At 43.9% G+C, this 14993-nt stretch overlaps 1 protein-coding gene across 1 annotated transcript in view; it reads left to right on the top strand.

Annotated features, from left to right (window-relative positions):
- slc36a4 (solute carrier family 36 member 4) overlaps window positions 1–14993 on the top strand; it is a gene marked incomplete at its 3' end in the record, with an annotated part of 207266 nt that overhangs the window by 68556 nt on the left and 123717 nt on the right. Inside the window, exon 10 of the mRNA XM_084436094.1 lies at window positions 9613–9782. Within this exon, the coding sequence (XP_084292220.1) occupies window positions 9613–9782 (170 nt within the window). The remainder of the gene's footprint in view (window positions 1–9612; window positions 9783–14993) is intronic.

The following is a 14993-nucleotide window of genomic DNA, read 5'->3' as shown; positions in this document are numbered from 1 at the left end:
GATAGTCTATGGCAGGGGTGGCCAACCAGTCAGAGACTAAGAGCCACAAAAATTACACTGGTACCACCCAGAGCCACACCATATATACCAGCGTTCCTCAACCTTTTTTTCAGTCACCGCACCCTTCATAAGTACTTAAAATCCCAAGGCACCCCAGTCTAAAATAAGAAAAACATTATTGTCCATTAAATATACATTTAAAGTTAATTTATTTAAAATTAATACATACAACAAGATATTTTCTGACAATATATTTTGGACTGGGCTGGGTTAGGCTGGACTGGACTGGGCTGGGTTAGGCTGGGCTGGACTGGGTTAGGCTGGACTGGGTTAGGCTGGGTTAGGCTGAACTGGGCTGGGTTAGGCTGGGCTGGACTGGGCTGGGTTAGGCTGAAAATATATATATGAGGACGAAAATGTCCTGTGTTCGTCTTCATATTTTCTTTTAGCTGCGCATTTCTTTCCAGCCATTCTTTGGTTGTGTTCAGTAGCCTAGGCTACGTTAGCTTTTGTCGTCACGCAAAGCAAATTATGTTGTTTACAATAGGTGCGTTCACATGACAAATACTTTTCAATCTGGTAGATTTCAAGAGTACATGGGATACAAAGTAAACTGGTTGGATGTTTACATGCGGCAACGAAACAAATTTTTCGAACGCGCACGCAGCCGTGACTGATTGCGTTACGATGGTTACAAACAGCTGACTACGGAACTGTCGAGCATGCCTTGATTAGTCAAGTCTGGAACATGCGCAAAATGAACGCAGAACGCAGCATCAATCCGTTTCAAGGTAGTATACATGACGGACAAACGGTTTCAAAAAGGTTTAAACTACCTCCTTGAAAGCGATTGGAATTTCATCGGGTTGGGGCATTTCAGTCGGATCGAGGTGTTTATATGACATATTTTCAATCGGTTTGGTCTTCCAAACCTATTTGAAACCGATTCAAACTGTCCATGTAAACGCACCTAATAATTTTGTTACCAAGGTGATTTGCTACCTATATGATTGGTTTGAAGTGGTTCTCACGCGACTTCCTCACCAGCGAAACGAATCATGATTTTATGACAAATCGGCAATAAACTAAAATGGGAGGGAAGAAATGCACAGCGAAACTAGAGAGAGAGAGAAACGTTCTTATGGAATTAATTTATTTATTTTTTAATGAAAGGATGGAAGAGCCGCAAGCCAACTTTTTTGGGGGGATGGATGGAGGAGCCGCACATTGACGGGCAAAGAGCCGCATGCGGCTCGCGAGCCGCGGGTTGGCTACCCCTGGTCTATGGGCTCATAGAATGGCTTTATCCATTCCTCATGTACCTCCTCATTTCTCAAAAAGACCCAGCCAGCATCACCATTTCCAACCCTGTCCCCCCTGTTGCCTCTACCATGTCCACCACCTCTCCTACGCACACTACGGCCACGTCTACCCCTGCCCCCCCCTCTTCTAGAATCATCCTCACTACTTTCCACCTTACTGTCCACCCTGTCATTTCGTCGTCCACCACCTCTCCTACGCACACTACGGCCACATGTACCCATGCCCCGCTTCGTCTATTCATCAAAATGGAATCATCACTACTGTCCACCCTGTCACTTATTTCCCTCTCCCTGCCTCCACGTCCTCCAGCTCTTCTATGGACACTGCGACCACGACCAGCCCAGCCAACTCCCCTCCTGTTGGGCGAAGTGTGAGCAGCACGGTAGAATGAATGCACACTGCTAGTCCCAGCACCATTCTCATCACCTCTGCTATGGCTAATATCCATGCTAGCCTCCATGCTAGCCCTAGCTACGCAAAGGGTAGCTTTGGGTAGCTGCGCCATTCCTATGCGAGGTATCATCGTGACTGTAATCACTAGTCGACGAAGGCAAAAGGTACATTTTCCCCTTCAGAATCAGGATCTGCAAATATCATCTCCAAAACCTGCTCACAATTTAACCTTCTGGCAGCCATTTGGCGTTTTTCCAACTCAATAATCGGACAATTCTGCTGACTTGCTCTCTCAATTGCTCTGCTCCGCTGAATCCAAAACTGAATGAACCGTCATCGTGTGTATTTATAGTAAACGGGAGAGAGAAGCAGGGTACAAGGACAAAAACATATCTATAAATATTATACTGTGTTAACTGTAACTGTACAAAATCATTGTTGTGATTGGTCATAAATTGCGCACGCGTGATTCATTTGCAGGCTGCTCTTGCTCAGAGCGGTCATGGGCCCTTTCTCAATATGCGTTCTTGTCCGTACTTGCGTCATTGTGAAACGTCATCAGTCGGAGCCCAAGTACTGTTCCAATTCAAAAGTACGCAAGTCCCAAGTCCGCATCAAATGCCAGGATGTGTTCTTGCCCCGCACATTTTATCGAGGATGCATTGGAGCAGACTTGTGTGGACTTGAGACAGCCAGATATCCCAGAAATCTTTTTGCATCAAGAGAACGGTTGTTAGGCATTTTCAATGGTGTTGCCCTATCTAAATAATCTATCTAAACTAGTAGAAACAGACATTATTTGGATAAAATGGCCACATACCTCAGTTGTGGTAATTATCCGCATGAAAAGCGATGAAAATATAAAGAAATTTACTTTAAAACAGTTTAAAACGCTTTTCAAAATCCTAGCAATGGCGGCTGCCGGTGTCCACACAAAACAAGCCGAGAATGTGACGTCAACAAGGATGCTGCTGTTCCAATTGCAGAATGACTGAACTTGCGTCCTCCCGTCCTTGGAAGTTCATACTCTGATGCAAACATCCCAAGTCCGGACTAGCAAGGACGCAAGTCCGAACTTCGCATACTTGGAATTGAGAAACAGCCACAGTGTCTGAGCTGGAAATATGACGCTACTATCTAGTCAGACTGGCCGAGTGAGTGCTCTGTGTCATGGAGAGGAGGACGAGACTTACCCTCAGCTCTGGTGAAGTCGGTTGTAACGTGAACCACGGAATGCACAGGGCTTTGTCATCTCAATCATTCCCAAATGACCAGGAAAAGTCGCTAGATTTGTCGAGATTATTTTACTGTACGTGGGATGTGTTATTTCTACAAACACGACGCAAAAACTCAACTTTAGACGGTATCTTGCAATCGAACTCTCAGCTATGGCCTGTCATTTTCGAGTAGTTGTATATCCACAGGGATAGACGGAATATTGCACCAGGCAAAGCACTTTGTGGTTGGACGTAAATACAGAAGTCGGCCACAGACATGGATAAACCGAAGCTTGACAGCACAATTTGTCTATTTTTACAGGTAAAATAAACGCTTCTCTGTAGGTCAAACTATTTCTAAATTATGCCGTCCTAAAGAATATATGGTATTTAATAGCGGTGGCACGCCCCGTGTATATAAGAGGGAACTCAAATATATTGCATTGGAAGATGGTGTCATACTGAATCAAGACCAAAGTTATACATGTCTGCCATTTAGTGGGGGCGGGAAAATCGAGGTTTCAGAGTGTAAATATCACTAAATGGCTGTTTAACTCAGGCACAGCTGTGACTTTGGCGACAAGAGGGTTAACCACTCAGTCACCGGGCAGTATGGTAAATTAAGCAGAAGACCGAAGATAAGGCGAATTAAGAAAATAATGCACAGCCAAGTAAAAAAAATGTGTATCCTCCTAGTGATTCGGATCGGCTTCAACATTTAATGGGTTCTAAGTTGGCCCATGCTACACCCCTCGACCAGCGGAGGCAATCTCCCAAAAATATGTGTCTGTGATTTTACAATGCAAATATGTGGCCCAAAACTGCTGTCACTGGTATCTCAGACCATTGAGTTTGCTCAATGCTCAACACCAGCAGCATACGGCTCCTTGTCTGTCGGAGATCTATTTTGTGAAAAGAGCCGGTCTCCAAGAGAGAGAGAGAATGAATGAGTGAATATTTTACACTTTAACATTTTCTGTATTAAGAGATCATGTCTGCTGAGTGATCCCTTATTGGGAGATCCACATTTACACCATCCTGGTATAGATCCACAATACTTAAGGTTGAGATTTTCACACTTGCGAGTGTGGAAGATAGCTACCTGCTGACTTCCTTGCACAATCATGAAGCACAATATTTCAGCAACGGTTTAAAGTGTGGCTTCACTTTATGAAACACAATTAACATGCCAATTGTGGCAAACTCATAACTGGTAAGTATGCTACTGTATAAGGGTGCCTCTTGTCTGAAACAAGGATATGTGTGTGCGTGTGTATGTGGGTGTGTATGTGTGTGTGCATGTACACTATGTATGTTTGTTGGGGGTGATCTCTGGAGCTGCCTTTATTTAAATGCAATTATCGTGTTAGCAGCTCCACTATCCCAGGTGCCTAGCCTGAGAGGAAGCTATGCTCGGCAGTGGACTCAGTCCACCTTAAGGTTTCTTCTCTGAGTCCACCGAGGTCCAAGGCTAAGACTTGGAAAGTCTGGAACTTTGGCCCACATGTACATGTAGATGCAGATGTATGTGTTGTGAGGAGAAGTGTACACACACACACACACACATGCTTACACACGGGCATACAAACATACTACTGTAGTTTGTACTGTATGCAAAGCAAGCACTACTGAATATCCAGTCTACACCTCTTGATCACTATGTAATACCATTTTAATGGGCACATACTGTACACAGAACTGACATGCATGACGTGTATTTTACATAATGCATGCACACATACACATGCATCAGCAATCATGCTACTCTCTATCATATTGCTTGTCTTCATCCTAAATTATGCACCCCTATTTGCCTATAACACCTGTGTGTGCGTGTGCGTGTGTGCGTGTGTGTGCGTGCGTGCGTGCGTGCGCGTGCGCGCGTACGTATGCATGCCAATTGTGCTTGCAACTTAGTCCCGCCTCTGGAAGGTGTGCCTCTGGAAGGGAAGAGCCTGATAGGCCTCAGACACGAGCTTCTGCACGAGTGCCTGGTGACTGTGCTCTCTGCTGAGCACCCCCATCAACCCCCCTGCCAAACAGAGTGATGAATGAACACATCCACTGTCTCATTACTCAGACAGGAAGATAGGCGAGGCAGGACCCGACAGGACAGGGCTGTTGTAGTAGGCATCTTTGAATGATGGCACCAGTAACGGGAGAGCCTCTCCCAGTTTGCAGTCTAAACCTGGGGTGCGTGGCCTGGTTTTGGTTCTCCTGGGTTTGGAGTAGTGCTGCTACTCAAACAGAGAGTCGACTTTAGATGATGCTGACATTTTGATATTGGCTAATAAGGTTTCATTGGTGGCTAATTCCTGTTGATTTTTAACCTTTATTTTCCATTTGGTATATTGAATTTGGAGCTTTGAGTGTTTTTCAAACTAAGCAGAGCAATAGTGTGAAATTGGCAACCACTTTCTCTGTTGACATGCGATAAGAAATAATCTTCAACATGATTGATTCGGTACTATTCACCCACCAGTTGATTGGGTATAATCCTGGGCAGATTATTTTATTGGCTGACGGCTAGTGGCACTTCCCCATTCCTCACAACCCAGCCATCTCACTCCCTTAGTCGGCTCACTTATTAAATTGCCATCAATTAACCTTTAATTGAGGAAAAATGACTTGCATCGATTAGGCAAGGAAAATTACGGTGATGACTGCGGGGCAGGGTGGTGGTGCTTTGGAGTTATTTCATGTTACTACTTCATTTTTCAAAGCACAGGTGGGGGCTGGCGAGTGGCGGTGAACAGATGAGAGTACTCTGGACATCTCGAGAATTAACATTGAAATGAGCATGCATGTGTATTGATAAAATGTGTTTTTTGATGTGTAATAATTAGAATTTGGTCATCTGTAACTTGATTCCTAGGGCGTCTGACTGTGGCTCAACTTGCTCCCACCTGTTTCTTGTTTTTTCCTCATCCTCTGTCTCCCTTCCTCCACCTCTTTTGTCTTTGAAGTGCTGTTTTTACTCATTAGCCATCAACTTCTCTCTGTCTACACTTCAACTTCCCTCTGCCATCATGTCTCTCTTCGCCTCCATACCCCCTTCACCCCGGGCCATTCTCTCTCTCTCTCTCTCTCTCTCTCTCTCTCTCTCTCTCATTCTCTCTCTCTCTCTCTCTCTCATCCATCTCTCTTTCTCCATTCTCCTGCAGTTCTCCCAGTGTTCGGCTTGACACATGCCTCCAGGCCATCACTCGCTGTTACCAGCTTGTTAAAGGAGTGCCGAGGGGTATTCAATTTTGTCTTAACATTTGATCATTTTTAATGGCCGCTCGAGGAACTAGAAGTCTACCAATTTCATTCCACAAACGTTATTCTAACATATGATGAGACAAGCATCCGGTTTGACAGACTTTTTTTCTAATGTTTTCATTTTGGCTGACCACAACAAAATAATTGGGTTGTTTCACTTCATACTTTGTGTGTTAGCAGGCCCATCAGAGACTCAAATGTACATTCAAAAACCATGAAAAAGTTATTTTTGCAAACGTGGATCCCTTTAACACCAACTACTTGTTGCGCTGTTTGCCAAAATGTGAACTTGGCGTCTGCTCAGCCGACCCCCTGACGTCTCCGCCCCACCACACTCCCACGTAATGAGGCGTGAGGCAGCATGAGTCCCTGGCATGGTGGCTCTTCACCGGGTCTCAGTCCACTGGAGTCCTGGCTGTGTCTGTGCTAGAGCTTTGTGCCACTTGCTGGCACTGTGGGAGACTTGGGATGGCGTGTGAGTGAGTGCCAGACGGATTGTGGCTGCGAGGCTGGTTAGCCTAGCTAGCTGCGTTATGTTATTTCATAGCAGGCAGGCAGATGATATCTTGCTCTAGTAGTCTTTATGACAGTCTTGTTTGTCTGCATCTGCTTGTCTCTTTCGGGGGAAACAGTTCAACAAACTCATCTGGAAAATTGAGAGTAGAAATTCTCAGTAACACTTTCTATGAAGTCAAATCAAATCAAACTTTATTTGTATAGCACATTTCATACACAGAGGCAACACAATGCGCTTTACATAGAGCAATGGGAGGGTGGGCATACTGTAGGTCCCACCCCTACATATTCCAGAGCGAAGCAAAAAAAAGTTTCACCCAGGGGCCAGAAAAGTGATCTGTAAAAATTGTTCCCTGACCTCTCTCAACGAGATGATCGAGCAAGCTCCTGGAAAATGTTTGTCTATTGGCTAATAACATATACAGAGCAGTAAACATGGGCTAGATACAGTACTTCATAAGAGAGACATGACTAACAGGAGAGTGCACAAATAGTTACAGAGAAGTTGCCTACATGGTAGGCCATTATGTGTTAGCTATCCCTGTAGTATCTACTATGATATTAAAGTGAATCATATACCAAAGCACAGTAAGTACTTAGCAGAGCAGGCTCATAGAGAATGCCGCAAAGCAGAGGTGGGGAAACAAAGCAGGGAGCCAAAGGTAAACCAGGCCAGGTCTAGCCTGGCTTATGTGCATGACTCGCTTGTTTCTGTTCAGGACTGGTAGGACGGAGGTATTGATGCCATTGAAATAGCTGTGAATTGAAATTACATGAAATAATGTCTGATAAATTAAGATGGGTCATGTTGCCTGGACACATCAGTTCCAATGCTTCCAATGCTACTCCAGCACAATTAGAGCAGGATAGGCAGTTAGCTCACGAGCTCACAACAACTAGCAGCAGCTTCCATAACAGAAGCGTCATGCCTATAGAACTTGAGGGGGCACATGCTCCCTCAGAATATCTTTTTTTTCTTCTTTTTTTTATTAAATTTCTGTTGTTTGTTTACCATTACATTTTACAATGCGGAGCTATGGTTATTTTCTCTACTGAGCTGAATGTATTATTTTAATTATGTCGTAGACCACCTCGAAAAGCCACCATAACCTCTTTCAAAAAGCAAAACACCCTCTTTCCCGGTGGATCTGGTTTCTTCCAAATTAACACTTGACCTGGAAGCCCCACACTCGCCTCGTCTCAGATAAACATGTTTTCATGGTCTGCTTGCATACATTTAGATTAAGGTTGTCCTTAACTGATGAACAGGTCCTCCAAATATTAGGCTATTCAGTATGTCAGATTTAATATACTTCCTACTTCAGTATACAGTATATCATTCGGACCAATGTAAGTGAGTAAAAAAAGTAGATTTGTTTTCCCTTACTTTTATTTTGAAAGTCCTTGAAAGAACGCTACCGGTAAGTTTAATTTCACACCGCTTGAGTGGCAACTGGTAGTGTGCTGTGTCCTGATTTTAAACTGCAAAAATGCACAAAAAACATTAAAATTTTGCTGCGCGCGTGCTTCGCCATCTCATGCCCCCTCGGTTTTTGGGGTTGCATGACGCCCCTGACATTAATGGTAGCGGTCAGTGGCTAAAGCAGTTACATTGATGATTCCTGTAACGTTAGCTATTTTGCTGCAGTTGGTTCAACTTTTGTTTCTGGACAAAGGTAAGGGATAAAGTCAGATAACACAAGGCCATCAGACCTACAGTAGTCCCCGATGGATGAGCTAGTGGACCTCCGGTGGAATATAACACAAGGCTAGCGGACCAACAGTGGGTCCCCGATGGATGAGCTGGCAGACCTCCAGACGAATCCGTTGGCAGGTTCCTGGGCATTTGCACATTGAATGGCAAGCAGACCTCTGGCGGATTATTAGCGTCAGGGACTGCGGTCCACTAGTAATCCAAAATGCTCCCGCTATTGCTCCACCACCATTCCACCGGTAGTTTGTCTATATCCTAGACCCATTGGCCCTAGGCTTATGGATTTATATTGCTAAATTAACTTACCCTGAATTTTTTTTGGGTAACCCTTCCTTTCATAGTCCCCCAATTACTAAACATTTACCTGGTAAATACATGCAAAGTATAGCCTAATATATAATGCAGAATTACATCTAGACACCTATACTGTAGTTATAATTTAAAAACAGGAGTATTTCAAATGTTCAATTACTGTGCATAAATTCAATAACTGACAGCACCACCATGTAACCACATTTTACATAACTTCTATAACATCCAGTGACAAACACAAATGACAAATCACAATGCTCATATTTATTAAAATGCTTTGAATTATATTAATTTTAACTTGATCCACTCAGGAATCTGGGAGTGGGACCGAGAACAGGAGGAGCAGAAAACAAAGTTGCATACACAGAGAAACATAACAGGAAGCCTAAGTCTAGTATATCAATGGGACTTGTAATTGGTCACTTAATTGGTCACCCAGTTTCTGCAATCAGTTTGACACAGTTAATTCATCTGCAAAACAGACTGTACTGCACATTTCCTTAAAAAAAAAAAACTTGTTCCCATGGGATCTCTCCTTTCCATCTGAAAAAAGGGGGCAGAGAGGAGAGGAAGAAAGGTTGTGGCTAAAGTTAGGAATCAAACAAGTTCGTCCTCAACCGGGGATCAAACCCCTGATCTCCCATATGGGAGTTGGATGCTTAATCCACTACACTACAGAGGAACCTGAAAGTGTTCTTTTTTATACAATACAAAGAGTTTTGTATTGTATAAAAAAATATATAAAAACAGTTTTATTGTTATAGTTGCACCCTCAAGCAAATTTTCAATGTGATACTTTCTGAAATATAATTTCTGTGTATTTCTGTACACACTCACACTGAAAATGTGCCGTTGTTTTCTTGTGTGGAACAGGTTCTTCCCCTGGAGAACCAGATGAAGGATCCGAAGCAGTTCCCCGTGGCTCTCAACATCGGGATGGGATTTGTGACTGTCCTCTACGTTGTCTTGGCAACGCTGGGCTACCTCCATTTTGGCGCTGAGATCAAAGCGAGCATTACCCTGAATCTCCCTCACAACGAATGGTCAGTTAAGTCATGGTTACACAGTATGAGTTACAGCAGAGGTCATCAACTACATTTGTCCAAGGGCCAGATTTTTTCTCAGCAGACACTGTGGGGGCCAGACTTTCAAATCATTAAAAACAATAATTGTTTAATATTTTCACTTTCTTGTGAAAGTAACTATTACTAATTAAAGATTTTCAGTATGTCAAATCATTAAAAACAATAATTGTTTAATATTTTCACTTTCTTTTGAAAGTAACTTAACTAATTACTAATTTTCAGTGCGCCCAACACTGGTGTGAACAAACTCCTAAGACCTATACTGCATCCGGCCGCCAGGGGGCCACCAATGGCTTCACCATTCTAATTTATGGAAGGGGGTCACTGGAGGACTTTCAAAAAAACTTTCAAACAAAGTATTCAGAATGACACTCTTTGACACACTATTCAAAGAAATATTCAGAATGACACTCTTTTTCAGGCTGCAAACTCATATTAATATCTTTTCTCCTCTTTCAGCTATTGAACTCAATAAAACTATGAGTTATGATGAGTGGTCTAATCTATTTTTGAGTGTAGTAATAGCAGTACTTATAACAAACACCTACTGCTTTTCACTGCTACTGCTTCTAACCTCAACTTCCATACAACACCTCCACAGCTACTGCTCGGCCTGGGGCTATAGACACATGGTCTCCATTGAGGGGTGCATGGGGATGGCCTGGCAATCACTGACCTGCCCCCCACAACCTCTGACCTGAGGTTGTGGAATATTAACATGTTAGATTACTCGTTACTGAAAAAAGTAGTCAGATTAGAGTAACGCGTTACTAAGTAACACGTTACCGGCATCACTGATTACCCTCCCCTGGAATCTAATTAAAAAACAGTAACCCTCCCTTGGACTAAATTTAAAAAGCATGTTTTCCTCCAGTTACCCCCTCCCATAAATTTGGAACGGCCCCTTAGTTGGCATTGGTAAGCCATAAACTAGCAAACATGTCACTCTCAAAGAGCCTGAAGAGGAAAGTTGACGTGGATCGTTGTAGTTTTAATTAAATGTGAACTGATAAATATGCATTCAATTTGCCAACATTCAGTAACGCTAAACCGTTATGCCTCATTTGCAATGAAATGGTTGCAGTTGCAAAGGAATGGCAAGGCCTCTTACACAGAACAGTCAGAGGCCCGTGGAAGAAAAATTGCCACCCTGAAAGCTGGATATTTCTCAACAGCTGTCGAGCCTGATGTTAAGAAGTTGGTGTCAGAGGGGAAATTTAATTTCTCCCCTTAACCAAATGTGAGTAGGCTGTGTCAGCCTCAGATTTCTATTTGTGGGGTTCATTATTCAATGACAGTAAGCCGCTGTGAACCCATTCCATTCTATGGAGTCTTGAAAGGAACATTTACCCTACTGGCATTGTGCATGGGAAAAATAAAATGAAATTACAGCTACTGTTTAGCACTGGATCGGGACAAATTTAGCTAGTTGTAGTCCTAGGCTATGTCAAACCAAAGGGCTCATCGCTACGCCCTACACCCTACAAAGTGTCTTCCCTTTGTAGTGAGCACTGTGAAGGGCATAGGGAGTAGGGTGTCAAAATAATGCTAGTTTGGAATGCCCTTCAACGTCATTTTCAGAGCTGTCGCATGTGTCAACAGCCTGTCACAAGCTATACTAACCAATCAATCAATCAATCAAAGCTTTATTTGTATAGCGCATTTCATACCCAGAGGCAACACAATGCTCTTTACAGAGAACAAGGGAGGTGGGCATACGACCCACCCCTACATATTCCAGAGGGAAGCAAAAAAACAGTATCACCCGGGGCCCAGATAAGTGAGCTGTAAAAAATTCTTCCCTGACCCCTCTCAACAAGTCGATCGAGCAAGCTCCTGAAGTATGTTTGTCTACCGGCTAAGAACATTTATAAAGCAATAAATTACATTAAATTACATTTTCAGAGAAAGAGAGGCTAAAAACATCATAGGAGAGACATGGCAAACACTGGTGTATGTCTGTGTGTGCGTGAAAGTGCCTGGGCCCAGATAGAGGCAGGGGTAGGGGTAGGGAGGGGGTAGGAATGGGGAACGGACCCGTGTTTGGGTGAGGGGAGGAGGATCTGGGCCCAGGACGGGTGTATGTCTGTGTGTGTGTGAGTGTGCCTGGGTCCAGGTAGAGGCAGGGGTCGGGAATAGGGTGGGGGTAGCAAAAGGATACGGACCCGGGTGAGGGGAAGGGGCGCTGAGCCCAGGTCCAGGCCTAAAGCCGGAAGTGGACTGGTGTATGCCTGTGTGTACGTGTGTGTGTGTTAACTAAATGCTACGACATTCACAGCAGACACAGGGGTATCTATCGGACTCAGGGTGGTCTGCTGGTGACAGTGGGGCATCCACTGGACCTGGTTAGAAGATAGGAGGGAGAGGGAAGGCAGAACAGGGTTAGTAGCACACAGCCATAAAAGCAACACAGACATTAAAACAGGCAACCTGGAGCAAGCTCCTGGAATATATTTGTCTAACGGCTAAGAACATGTATAGAGCAATAAATTACATTAAATTAAATTTTCAGAGCAAGAAAGGCTAAGAGCATCATGGGAGAGGTACTGTATGGCAAAGACTGGTGTGTGTCTGCATGCGTGTGTGCCTGGGCCCAGATAGAGGCAGGGGTCGGGGGTAGGGTGGCGGTGGGAAAAGGATACGGACCCGGGTTAGGGTGAGGGGAAGGGGGACTGGGCCCAGATCCAGGCCTAAGCCGGATGTGGACTGATGTGTTTCTGTGTGTACACGTGTGTGTCTTAACTAAATACTGCAACATCCACAGCTGACACGGGGTATCTATCGAACTCAGGGTGGTCTGCGGGTGACCGTGGGGCATCCACTGGACCTGGTTAGAAGGTAGGAGGGAGAGAGAGAGGCACTAGGGGAGTCAGAAAATGGTTAGTAGCACACTGAGCCATTGAAGCAAAACAGATGTCAGAACAGAACAAGCCTGTTTCATGGCAACCAGCTTCTGTACACAACTTGATATACATACAGTGCATAGCAGGATATACACCAATGTATACAGAGGATTCACAGGTAGGTTTGAGGCTGCCTTTCTGTGTCTCAAGGTCCTGGCTAGTGATTGTAGGCTAGGCCGAAAAGGTACGTCTTGAGATCTCGCTTGAAGACCTCCGTTGTTTCGGCCCTTCTTAGGCAGTCCGGCAGGGTGTTCCAGAGGTTGGGGGCATAGAAACTAAAAGCTGCCTCTCCGTGTTTCTTGGTCCTGGCTTTTGGAACTGTTAAGAGTTCAGTACCTGAGGATCTGAGTGGTCTGTTGGGCATGTACCTAACAAGCATGTCTGAAATGTATTCTGGTGCGTGACTGTGGAGAGATATATAGACTAGTAATAGTATTTTAAAGTCTATTCTAGAGTTGACAGGTAACCAGTGTAGTGATTTTAAGGCTGGTGTGATGTGTGCCCTTCGTCTAGTCTTAGTGAGGACTCGTGCAGCAGAATTCTGTATCATTTGTAGCTTAGAGATTGCTTCTTTGGTGGGCCTGATAGTAGAGCATTGCAGTAGTCCAGCCTGCTTGTGATGAAAGCATGCATTAGTCTTTCGGTGTCAGCCTGAGAGAGAAAGGGTTGCACCTTGGCAATGTTCCTTACGTGGTAAAGAGAAGTCTTTGTAATATTCTTGATGTGGTTGTCGAAATTAAGATCTGAGTCAAGTATGACACCTAGGTTTTCGGCCTGGCATTTGGTGTCAATTTCCAGAGTTTTTAAATGTGCACATAGTTTCTCTCTTTCAGCTTTTTCTCCAATGATCACTACTTCTGTATTTTCCTGGTTTAGTAACCATTGTTAATGAATGAATCCTTTATTAACTGAAGCTAAGCTTTCGGAGTGGGAAAGTGATGTGTCCTGATCTCAGGCTATTATAAGCCCAAAACAGGGGTCATCAGATAATTTCACAAAATAATTGTGCATCATCTATTTAAGCAGCTGAGTTTGACACAGCTGTAGTCGATCGGCTATTGCTTGTTTTGTATCCGATGTCCCATTCATATCTCAGCTATACACAACTATGCTTGAACTTTTCCATTTTTCCTCTTGCCAGCTTGTGCTTCTCATTATTATCTTTTGGGGAGTTGCTTGTGCACTGGAGGGATTCTTTATTGGGAATTAGCTGTTGGATTGTATTCAGACATAATGTAGGCTGGTACTGTCAAGGATCACAGCCGACTGATGCACCCTCCCCTCCTGCGATGGAGGGTTATCAGCCGGGCTGGAGTTCCGTCCTCATCGCTGACCAGCAGCTGCCAACTTTGGCTAATGCTAGTTAGCTAGCTACATCGTAAATTCGTCAAACTGAATAATTACCACACATATAAAAAAAATAACGATAGCTAGTTCAATCATGATGTAACTACAATGTCTGCTAAAATATATATATATTCCATCGACATTTTTAGCTACAAATGTCCACAAACGATTAAGCTAGGTTGCAAATTACTTTCGCCCAACGTCCACCATATTTGTTGATAAATTATTTACCGGAGACGTCGCAGTCGCAAAGAGTTATGGGAGCGAAGGGAGCAAAAGTGACCATCGCTTGCTCACTTCGAAAATGACCGTTACAAAGGGCTCTTCGAAGGGAGTTCTTTTGCGCCCTTCGGATTGGAACTCCCTTCAATATGGTGGAGGTGGGCGTGGCCCCGATTATGTTCCCTTCGAAGGGTAGCCTGCTATCTGGTTACTGGTGGGATTTTCATTACAGTACTGTATCCTACTGTGAATAAAAACAGAACTGTATGTAGACCTACATGTTGCCTGTAGGCTGTAGCCTACTGTCACGTTTCATTTCTTTGTAACTCTAATGTCGAGCGCAAAACGCAAACGAGTCTGCTGCGCGAGAGCTGCATTCCTTGGTAGCCAGAAAGCGCGTCAGCAACCTGAAGCAGAGGAGCATCAAGTCATTTTTCGTTCCCAGTTAATGGACTTCAGGAACACAGACGTGTTTATGAGCATGTAGATTAGCCTACTAGACCTACTGTATTTGTGAAATAATAGCCTACAGCCTAGGCCATGTTAGCCTACATCGGTTGTTTTAGAGACTTTCTTTTAGGCTACAATAGCCTAAGACACAACAACTTGTCTGTCATTTCATTTATTTATTTATTGATTATCATTTGCTCCAATTGTTCTAATGTTGGGTTATTTTTAAGCTATACCATTTTGTTCT

The sequence above is a fragment of the Borostomias antarcticus genome, assembly GCF_949987555.1.
Source record: "Borostomias antarcticus genome assembly, chromosome: 1".
Taxonomy (NCBI): domain Eukaryota; kingdom Metazoa; phylum Chordata; class Actinopteri; order Stomiiformes; family Stomiidae; genus Borostomias; species Borostomias antarcticus.
Note: the sequence above shows the minus strand (reverse complement) of the source record. Positions and strands in the feature narration are given on the sequence as shown.